The sequence below is a fragment of the Puntigrus tetrazona genome, chromosome 4, assembly GCF_018831695.1.
Source record: "Puntigrus tetrazona isolate hp1 chromosome 4, ASM1883169v1, whole genome shotgun sequence".
Taxonomy (NCBI): Eukaryota; Metazoa; Chordata; class Actinopteri; order Cypriniformes; family Cyprinidae; genus Puntigrus; species Puntigrus tetrazona.
This window is the reverse complement of record NC_056702.1, coordinates 763,599-775,272: the sequence shown is the minus strand read 5'-3', so window position 1 is coordinate 775,272 and position 11,674 is coordinate 763,599. Positions and strand designations below refer to the sequence as shown.

At 39.5% G+C, this 11,674-nt stretch overlaps 1 protein-coding gene across 13 annotated transcripts in view; it reads left to right on the top strand.

The window, feature by feature from the left end:
* The first annotated feature begins 711 nt into the window (after positions 1–711).
* The window catches only part of plekha5 (pleckstrin homology domain containing, family A member 5), a 131,114-nt gene continuing 120,151 nt past the window's right edge, over positions 712–11,674 (top strand). For 9 of the 13 annotated variants that reach the window (XM_043236479.1, XM_043236462.1, XM_043236461.1 and 6 more), the window contains exons 1-3: positions 716–875; positions 980–1,056; positions 1,558–1,615. In XM_043236479.1, the coding sequence (XP_043092414.1) occupies positions 784–875; positions 980–1,056; positions 1,558–1,615 (227 nt within the window). In that variant the 5' untranslated portion in view covers positions 716–783. Of the gene's footprint in view, positions 876–979; positions 1,057–1,557; positions 1,616–4,234; positions 7,556–11,674 lie in introns of those variants that run through there. The other 4 variants (XM_043236477.1, XM_043236476.1, XM_043236474.1 and 1 more) reach the window with 4 other exon arrangements.

Here is an 11,674-nt window from a genome sequence, read left to right as displayed (position 1 = left end):
TAAAGGTGGTACGTAAACGTTTTATTTAGTGTAGACATTTGCTATAAAGCAATATCGGTAATCATGCAAAAATATTTGGATATTTATTCATGTACTGGTTTCAAATAAATAATCACATTAATCACACACACACACACACACACACACACACACACAAAACAGTATACATTTAAAAAAATATATTTACGTTTATAGATTTACATATTATTAACTTTTTTATTAATATTAACATTTAACCTTCTTAAATATATAGGCCTGCATGCATGTGTGACTAATATATATATATATATATATATATATATATATATATATATATATATATATATATATATATACAAACAAAACTTCTATTATGGATCGCTACTAGTCGTTTGATAACACTAATTTATTTATTTATTGATAATCTAACTCTATTTTGATATTTGCACATCCACAAGAAATAACAAAGTAAAAAAACAAACAAACAAAAAAAATAAAAAACTTTGTAAGGTGCTAGAATAAAACCCCAAAAACTTTTGAAATGTTTGCAATCGACAAGAAGCTCAACTTTATTATTTTCCGCGAGCACAAAACACAAACAAGTCCTCCAACGCGACTAAAAATGTCATTTAAAGACGAAATAAATGCGTCGCTTCTGCGCGTCACGTCATTGGTCCGCGCGTACGCCCCGCCCCCCAGAGGCACCTCTCCCGCCTGCGCCCTAGACACCGTTGCTAAGGAATCCCGAGTACGCGCGAGCGGGTCGGAGGCGCGCAGCTCGAGCGCTGCTCTCAGTGCTCAGACATGGCGGCGGACCTCAACCCGGAGTGGCTGTCTTGCCTGCCTTCCTCGTGGAGTTACGGCGTGACCCGCGACGGACGCGTCTTCTTTATCAAGTAAATATCAGCGGGATGGAAAGTTAGGGCTCGGTTCGACTCGAACGCCTCACGTCGGTTGTTTTTTCACCTTCTCTTCCCCCCTGTTTTTTCTCACCCAACAGTGAAGAAGCGAAGAGCACAACCTGGCTGCATCCAGTCACGGGAGAAGCCGTCATTACAGGGCACAGAAAAACTCCAGGTAAGAGGCTTTTAACGGGAGGGGGAGAAAAAAAAAATCACCGCATGAGGAGAAACGCAATCAATGCAGCTGCAGAGCCGCAGCTGTGGCGGACCGCGACGCGCGCGATGTCATTGCGTTCGCCTTGCGTCGCGTCGCGTCGCGTTGCATGCATGCAGCACACCTGCGCTCACGTCTCTGAAAGCTTGCGCGGCGTTTTTGGCTTTTGATTGACAGCTGTCATTGCCCCCTGCGCTCGTCGGGTCGTTTCGACGGCACGCAGGAGACGCTTTGCGTTCCCCAAAACACTCCGATGTGAAACTTCCACTATGAAAGCCTTGGCGGTTTTCGGGAGACGAAACGAGCTCCGTGAGACGTGTTGATCTGCAGTGTGGAGATGCTTGTGGGCATTGAACGGCACTGCAGATCACGGGCACGATGAGAGATGTGCAGCCAGTCACTCTCTAGATAGAAGATGCTTTTTGCATGCAAAGCTCATTGTCCTCCTGTCTCCTTTTACAGATTTACCCACCGGATGGGAAGAAGGATATACGTTCGAAGGAGCCCGCTGCTTTATCAAGTGAGTTGGAGGTTCGGCTCCTGGCGGAAGGAGGATATTTCGCTCTCGCCTGCTTGTTTGACAGCAGCAGTGATTTCAGATCGCCGCCCCCTCACACACACACACACACACACACACACACACACACACACACACACACACACACACACACACACATTCACGCCATACCGTTTCCAGCAATGCATCCGATCGCACACTGAAGGCACACACGAGTCGTTAGAGCTCTTTCCCACCCCCGTCTACGAAAAAGTAATTACGGCGAGGGTGACGGAGGGCTTGACAGAAACCGTGTGATTCAAAGCTCTGTTGGCTGAACAGGCTCAACTTGTTGGTTTCCACAGAGTGAATCACGTTAACCCTTGTTTGCACAGCTATGGTGCAGTTCTGTTGCACCCTTCTTGCGGTTTTCGTTCGTTTAGCTGGACTTGGTTTTTGCTGATCGATATTTTTAGACTCTTACAGGCTTCTTGCATCGATGAGCGCACGTGTTGAGAAAGAGCTACATGGCTTGTTTGGATCTTATTCGGGATTATTTTCATATACCTTTCGCCTGAGCCATTTTCAGACTTTTTGGTGGATTTTCATTAAACAGTGTCTGAAATACGTGTTCATTTTAGGGATGTTCTTTGGACATTTCGAGGTATCAATAATAAGCATATTATCAGATATACGTCAACTTGTGGCGGTTCCAAAAATCTTTTTAGTTAATTAGTGCTAATTTAGTTTATTATGGGCATCTTATTTACCCATAATTAGTATGATTAGCCTATATTAACAGCATCTACTTGTGGTTTTTGAGTAAACAGTGAGTGAAATAAGTGCGCTCATGTCATTTTAATATCCAAACATGCATTAAAATGCATCAGTCTTTCTGTATCTGTTGCCAAATTTGATTTAAATGTTTACCACTGCATAAAAGTTGCTTGCTTTTCTTTTGTCAGTTGTGCCTTATGATGACCAAAACAATATCGGTATCGGTGTAATGCAGATCATTTTCTTTTATTTGATTTATAGTGTAAATGGCCATGAATGGGCAGTTTTGAAACCTCCATTTGAAACCTTTTATGCATTTCTGCCAAGTCCTTAGCAGTGATTATATTTTGACCATTACGTGGAGAAAAATCAAGCTAATTGTGCTTTAAATTAGTCGGTTTAACTGGCTCCTGTGTTCTTGTTGTCTAAAATCTGTATGCATGGCGTGTGCTTTGTAGTATTTGTTCCAAACCCGTTCCGGAGCCGAACTCTGAGGTCGATTTAACACGGGGATTCGAGCTAAAACTTGGGAGAATCGTCCCATCGCGTCAGGATTGACAGCTCAACCCTTTCTGGACGTCTGAGGGCATGCTGTCTGCCAGCAACATGCCAGCGAATGATGATTTAGCTGCAGTGTCAGAGCTGGAAAGACTAGTTTTGCTCAAACGCGCGTCTTTGTGGATTATTATTTACGCACAGACACCCTGGATCCCTATCGCTGTGCTGAAGATACCTGGAGGCCCAGAGACATTTGAATTGAGCCTGATGTTCCTTTGGATCTTCGTATTGATCCGAGACGTGCAATAAGAGAAACTCGGGAGGATGAGAGCGTAGTGACCAATGTGGAGCCCGCTCATGTTACCGCAGAGGCAGATGGCGGCCGGCCAGAGATTAAGAGTGATATGGGCTCATTCATTATACTGGCACAAAGTCGCTCTGGGAGTCGTGAAGGAGCGACGCCCGGGAGCAGCAAGTGGCTTGTGGTATTTGATCCATTGGCTCAAGCCTGTCAGAATTCCTTAAAAAGCACTGCAGCGTGTGAGGAGGCTTTTTCTGTGTCACCCAGGAATAGCACGGCTAGCCAGAGGACGCTCGGTGCAGGCTTCGCTGTGGCCGTCGTGCAGAGCTTTCGCAACGCTTTCTAGTCCCAGAAGAGAACAACAGCGAGCGCCCACATTTTTCCAGTCTTGTTTTTGTTTTTTTGTTTTTTCCACAAGGTCTTCAGAAAAATCTTGAATAAATAGTTCTTTGGGAAAACCATCCGAGGCTGCATTGCCTGGGGTATTAGAATTGATAGGCTCTCAAAAAAAATCCATTATTTAATACTAGTATAACATAGAATTGATTTGAAAAATACACACACACACACACACACACCACACACACACATATATATATATATATATATATATATATATATATATATATATATATATATATATATATATATATATATATATATATATATATATATATGTGTATATATATATGTGTATATATAATATATATATGTGTATATATATGTATGTATGTATCTGTGTGTGTGTATAGTTATCAATCGCATTCAAAATGTTTTTGTTTATATTCAGTGTTTATTTATGTATATACAAATACACACAAATTCAGTATATATTTTTTTAAATGTTTATGCATTTATGTATTCACATTATTATTTTATATGAATATTTAATATACAAAAATAATATTTTTTCTGTCATATATATATTTATCAAAATATTGTGATAATTAGGTATTGGTATAGGGTATTAAAACAAAAAACTCTGATTGATGGATCTCTTTTCTGGATTAATATCTTGTGCAATTCCACACCTGAATTTAATTTAATTTTTTTTGCACTATCACTAGAGTTTCACCATAGAGTTTCTCTATGGATACAGTGAATGGGATATTTGGTTCCGGAGCTCTTCCAAAGAACCTTTCTTCTTTCTCCAGTGCTCTCTGAAAGGGAAGATACAGAATAATTGAGATGGCGAAGCGGATGACCTGTGCTGTACGTCTGGAGCGGCGTGTGAAGCAGAGGTTGCGCTGGCCGTCGCAGCGATTGAAAGGCCGCTGTTGTTGTGCGGCTAGCTGAAGACGGCTTCTTTTTTTTTTTGTCCTGCCTTTGCTTGGCAGCTGTTGCAGCGTCTTGGGAATGCTGCAAAATAAACAGCTCATGAAGACACTCATGTTGGTCATTAGTTTCCGCCTACTTCCTAACAGGCCGCAGATTGGGCAGCTCGACAGAAGGCGGAGAATGACCTCCCTCCCCACGTCTCGCTCATGCCTTGTGTTGCAAATTATAAGGGGAATGCAGTGAAATAACACGCGCTCCAAAGAGCATCAGAGGTTACTCCCAACGAGAGTGCATCTGACTGGATGGAATAACCTTTTATGTGATGTTATTTAAGTGTACTTGTTTTAGAGATGCAATCTGAGTGTGTTTTTTTTCTGGGGCGTTTCTGACTGGAGTGGGAAATAAATGGAGCAATGTGTGGAGAGAGAGGAAAGTTGCAAAGGTCACTTATTCAACTGTGGCGTGCTCTTTCTTTCCGAATGTGCTGTTTTGCGTTTGTGTGCATCTGTTTGTGTTGTTTAGATGTTCGGTGGGTCATAGCGGCACTGGCTTAGCCACTGACCGTCTGTTTGTTTGAACAATGGTAGACGAACTAGACTTCTGTTTAGCGTCCCTGTAGGGATTTGGAATGGTTTGACCTTTAACCTTTAGAACAAAAATTTTGAATGTTTAAACTTTTTTTTTTTAGAATGTACAGCATTCCATTTCCATGGCGATGCATCAAGCTGGTCTCAAGCTGCCACTTTGCTGGGTCCCGGAAGTAAAAAAAAACCAAAAAAACATTCTTTTTCTCTATAGAGGAATTGATTTTTAATAATAATTTACGAACTGAACACAGACCTACTAGAAGCTATAAGGTTAACTAATAGTATATGCTTTTGTTGACACCATGGACTCGCGTCATTAAAAAATAATTTCTTTATAGTTGTTTAACAGTTAAAATTCTTGTGAAAAACATTTGACCTTACTCATAGTCAACTCCTCCTTCCATTAAATGCTGCAAATGGTGTAATCGAGCTAGTCGAAGTGCTTAAATATTTATATCAGTGTCCTTGTTTTGAAATGAATGTAAAAATATTTTTAAAAAAATTATTTTTATTGTAGTGCTCTCATTAAAGCCATTAGTTAGCTTTGTCCCTCAAAAAATATTAAAATTACTGCTGTCAAACGATTAATCATGATTGATCGTATCCAAGATTAGTTTTTATTTGCATAACATATGTACGTGAACTCTCATGAACATGAAATACACTCACAGCGCAGTATATATTTACATGTACTTTTATTTATACATATATGCATGTGTGTGTGTGTGTGTGTTAATATATGCATAATAAATGCACACAGTACACACGCATATATTATGTATCAGAAAATATTTATTTTGGATGCGATTTATCGTTTGACAGCACTAATAAGCAAGCTGACCGTAACTGCTCTTTTTGGTGGATGTGATGGAAAAGCGAACAAAAGGAAGGCATGGACGGCGTCCAATCAAAACATCACTCATTCCGCTGCAGGTGCTTCCACCTCTGTAGGGATGCCGTCGAATGAAATGCCTCTAATGGCCCTCGCATGTTTAGCCGCGTGCGTGTCGCTCGCCATCGCTGTGTGAGCGTTTCCTCGTTTCCAGAGCAGCAGTAACGCGAGATGCTGTGGTTTTAGGACAGTTAAGTGGGTCGATGGATGGGTGGAGTGGGTCCACAGTGATGAAAAGCTTCCCAATGCTTCCTGTGACTGCGCGGCCCGCTTTCCCCTCTCTCTCTCTTTCTGAGAGCCATGGGGCGAGTGGAAATGGTGTGAAAGGGTAAATGACGCTTGGCCCTCTGATTGTTTTGACACACGAGCCAGGCTCTGACAGCTCAGTTCAGCGCTCAAGTGATTCCAGTGCAAAATAACAGAGTTTGGCTTTGGCTGCTTGTAAACTTTTCCTCGACTGCTCTAATTGGATAAAGCAACTTCCTATTGGACTGAGATGGTTCTGGTGCTCGTCTCAGAATCGGCTCTCATTTCTACAGACTCGTGGGTTGAGAGACGGTGTTGCTGTGTTTCTGCTCAACCTGACCTTAAACAAACATGGCTGATCGTTGCAGTCTTTGAGTTTTAGAGGTAGCAATCGTGTTTTAATTTCTAATTTGATTTAACTCTCTTAATGCCGTCCAAACTGGCCCTGATTCAACGCTTGGAATTTATTTAAAAGTTACACGCAAAATAAATAAACCAGGTGGAGCTGTTTTGCTGATTATTCATCTGAGTGGCGCCAAGTTGCGCTTTTCCAGTCTCAACGGCTTTGTTGATTGTAACTGGAGCGATCTGTTTAATTTTGTATTATCGCTCTTGTGATGTTTCTTTTGGGTTTACAGAATTTGCCATTGCAGAGCCAATTTCTCCAGTCCAGAAATGCATTTTATTCGTTGGAAAGCAGTGACGCTCTGAAATGAATTTGGATGAAACCAAAAAATGTTTTCTGCCGGCCTTTGGAAACCGCCAGTTCTGTTAACGTTATAATATAGTTTAGAGATCACACTTTGTCCATTTACTGTGACATATCTGTAATGAGATGTGTATCCATTTTTAACAAACTGTAGTTTGATGAATATGGAAAAAAACATGTATTATTTTGCACGCACAGTGATTTTTCTCGTTGAAGTTTATGTAGTATAAGACATTAGTCACTGTGGAGCTAATCTTTCTGGCCTTGAAACTTAATGAAGCACCAAAAAAAATGCATCACTGAAATTGGCGTTATTAAATTTATAATTAGTGTTTGTTTGGAAAAAAATGACTCTGAAATGAGATATTGACATGGTATTGACCATTTTTAACAAGCTGTTGTATAATACGCTAAATATGCAAACATATAAAAAATGAAATAACTGTGGTTAAAAACAACGTCTGTATTATGCATGCAATATTTTTAACAAAATGCTGTGATCTGTTTTCTGTAATTGTGGCCACAAAATGTACTTGTGCACCAAAATTAAATATTATGGCTGAAAGATTAGTTTTATTTTGCCTTTGAAACGTATATTGCACTTAATTAGTGTGTACTCTCACTACAGGCAATCTGAACCAATCAAACGTGTGCAATTTGCAAGTTTTCTTACAGTCTCATACAGTCTCATATTTAGTTTTGTTGACCGAAACGTTCAAGAGCAATGTCAACCGTGCCTAGTACCCTCTAAAATGAGAGATTGACATTAAAAAAAACCAACTATGATCTGGTAAACATGATTATATGATAAAACATGAACTCTTTCACATGCACGCTGCTTTTTTCTATGCAAAAATGTTTGTATTGCAATTTTTTTCTTGCTTTTAGCCATATGCATCCCTCTTGTGTGCGTAAGGAAGACCAGCTTTGTCAATAAAACCATCCACCTGGTAACCAGACTTGTTCGTGGTAAAAGTTACATTAGAGTTCTACGTGAAAGAACCCAGTGTCCACTTCGTTTCTTCCCAGGTTTGTAAGAAGGCCCTAGGGTTGTAGCATTTAGCTCGGCGACAGCATCGGTCCAGATGCCAGTGGATGGGTTACTCAGCTGTTAGACGCTTAATATCGGCTTTTGATGATTTGTATGAGTGGGTTGCTAAATGAATGGGTAGATGGCAGCTTGGGAGATGATGGAGTGCTCATTAATTCATAGTCAGCGGCCGGACGCTCTCCGCAGCCTCTGATTTTGCTGACGCAGGGCCATGATTCATATCCCAGATGGGGTCAGGATAGACGTTTAAACGGATGGATCAGCGCTCCTCTGACTTGGGCGACCAAGCGTGGCTTTCTGGGTCAGCCCACCGGCTACGCCACACGTTTCTCTGAGAATCTAACAAGATGCCAGCGGCTCACGGTGCTCATTAGACAACAAGAATGCAGCTCAGGTCTCATGCTCCGTGTGTGCATTGAGCCACCGGTGCCCGGCTCTGTTTGTTGTTAGTGCTCGACCGTGATCGAGCAGGTGATGCAGACGTTTCCCAGCGTTTCCTCGCCGCATGCGGCCTCTTCCTGCAGCACAACCGGTTTTATCTCTCTCTCTCCTGCGGTGTGATTCAATAGCACCGGCAGCCCGTCCTTCTCCTGATGGACACGCCGGTAGATTCACTTATCCACACCGTGATTTGTCTAGGCCATTCACGACTGCTTGGCTTTTTTCTTCCTTTGGGCAAGATGCTGTAGGCAACAGCATTGGTCAGTTTTGAGATTTTGCTTCTGTAACGTCTTTAGGCTAATGGAAAGATAGCATTTAAAATAGTGTTTATGATTGCACTTTATCCGTTTGCATCTATAGATTCCAGTTACAGTAGAACATTTTCATAAAACCAGTTTTCATGTCTGCTTTAGCAGTGCTTATACCACACTTAACCGTTTTATTGCTGGCTATATTCTGAAGAGTTTGTTGATATGTTATTCGCTTGAGATAGATAGATATGTATATGTGTGTGTGTATGTGTGTATGTGTGTGTGTATATGTATATATATATATATATATATATATATATATATATATATGTATATATATATGTATATATATATGTATATATATGTATATATATGTATATATATATATATATATATATATGTATATATATATGTCATTAGTCTGTTATTGTGTCGACTCTGGTGTGGACACAAAATAAAGCGTGGTTTTTTTTTTTTAAGCGAAAAAAAAATTGTGTATGGTGGAAGAGAACTTTGCTGCACTTTGATCTCAGCACAGTAACATAACATTTTTATAATTTTCTTGAAATTATTATTAATATTTTTTATTCTTCTTGCACTGTTTTAACATGCCTTATTAACATATTGTATTCCCATAAATATTATAAGCTTCCATAATTATTATTATTTTTACTTTCACTTTCACTTTTTTGCTTCAGCAATAGTCTATCGAGTGTCTTCAAAAAGATTAATTTGGAAATTACTTTTTCAGGTCTGTACTCAAAATGAAAACAAACGTGTCAGAACTATCCATAAATATAATTTGGTACCATAAATAAAAATTAATTGCATAATATTTTAAACTAAAATACATTAGTTTCACGTTGACCACCAAGCAAGCAGTTCCTGTGCTTTGATTAATCAACTATTCGGTTATACTTCACAGGCTCTTGGCTCTCTCTGCCACTCCTCAAACCTGTGTTTTTACATCATTCCTGACCTCATTGAACTCTACACTCGCAGACTGTTACCGCATTAGGCAAATACACATCAAACAGCTGCTGCTTTTGTACCGACACATGAATAAGGGGTTTCGTGTGTTAGTTTAATGCCTTGCCACAAAATACAAAGGTTGTGTTTATTTGAGCTTTCATTCTGCCAGCAGTTCTTTTGCGTTTCTCATTCAGGTCTTTATTTGTGTTATTGCTTTAGTTGCACGTTTCTATACAGGTGTGCAATAGATTTGTAGGATATAACCGAAGAAAATTAGAGATGGTAGATGCATCCAGCAACCGACTAGTCAATTATTGAGGTCAACTGCCGAGTTCGATATTTTCAGGGGGGAGACTCAATTCTGGAACAATTGAGACATGCTGCTCTTTGAGTGTTTCTGTTGCTCGCTAATAGGAGTTTAAAACGCCACCTTCAACAATGCATTTTAAAGCGGTGACCGTCGCGCTTCAGGTCTCCTGCTGCGATCGATGTCCCCGCGATTATGCAGAATCTGCAGGTTTATTAGCGAGGTGTTGTGGGGAAATTAAAGGCTAGTATTTTTCTGGAGTCTGTTGCTGCTTCATCGCGGCGTGCGACTCATTTCCGAGCGAGATCGCTGAAAGAAAGGCTCGATGAACCGCTGGGTGTGTTGTTATGAAGAGGAACGTCTCTTACGTGAGGACTTTGATGGGTTTGTGAAATAAAAGTTTAGAGGTTAGTCACGCAGCCCGTTTATTTCTTTAATTTTGGTTCAAAATCTTTTGAAAGGCTGGTAGAAGTGACAGCTTAATTATGGCTTCTTAGTTTACATTGTTTGTTTTAGATCGGTTTTGACTGATACTAATCAATATTTTGTAGCGCTGTCAAACGATTAAGCTTAATCACGTCCAAAATGCGCACACACATAATATACATGTCTTTGGTATATATTTATGTGTATATATAAACACACACATGCATGTATGTATTTAAGTTTATACATTTATTATTTAAACATCAGTTATATGAATATAAATATATCTTCTAAATATGTACTGTATGTGTGTGTATTTATATGTACATAATAAATATACGCAGTATACACACGCATTATGCAGACAGAAACTTTTATTTTTTTCCACAAGTAATTGCAACCAAAGATAAAATTTTTATAATATGTGAATGTGAATTTGTTTGTTGTCTTTTAATACATAATACATAAATATCATGAGTATCACTATAGCTGCATTGTAACTCCAATTAAAAGAACAATACATTATAAATTGCATTACATGCGTAATCAATGCATTAAAAATTGTTTAATAAATTATATTGTATTATTTTAATAAAGTATTCATTTTTATGGTCATATTTTAAGTCAGGGATTTTTTCATTGGACTATTCTGGACAAAACAGTTGGAAAACATTATCTTGAGGCATTAATTTTGTTGTCAACAGTAACTAAAATTATTTACATCCTCATTTAATGAAATCATGAAATGTTATGAAATTAATTAATTTAAATACTTAATTTAAATGACACACACTTGACTTAAAAGATCCACTGACGAGTGGTTTATGATAAAAATAAGGAGATTGATAGCCGTAGTCAGTTAATATGTGATCCCTATAAATGGCTAAAAGTATTTCTGTCTTGCAGTGACCTCCTGTAGTATGTCCAAACATTTAATTGGCTGTTTCCGAGCGTCCTTCACTCGTCTGTTTGTGTGTTAGTGGATGTAATCTTTGCAGAGTAGCTCAGATGATGGAGGGCTGCAGCGTCTGGGTTTTGGGAGTCCCAGCACTTTTTACTAGTCTCTTCACATCTTCTGTCTTCAGCAAGCCGGCCTGTCATGACATTCCCATTTTGTTGTCTTTGCTCCGTGATAAGAGCACCCTCGCTGATGCAGACAGTTGAGATGTTCTGTCTGATGGCTGTTATCAGATCCGTGAGGAAAGGCAGAGGAGAAAATGGAACAGCTTCCGTGATATTGAACAAATTCAAGGTGCTTTTGATTTGTTTGTATCAGCGTGAGGGCTAGAATTAAAGTTATAGCATGTTTTGCAGGTGTTGTGATTCTCGCAATATTCCTTACATCTA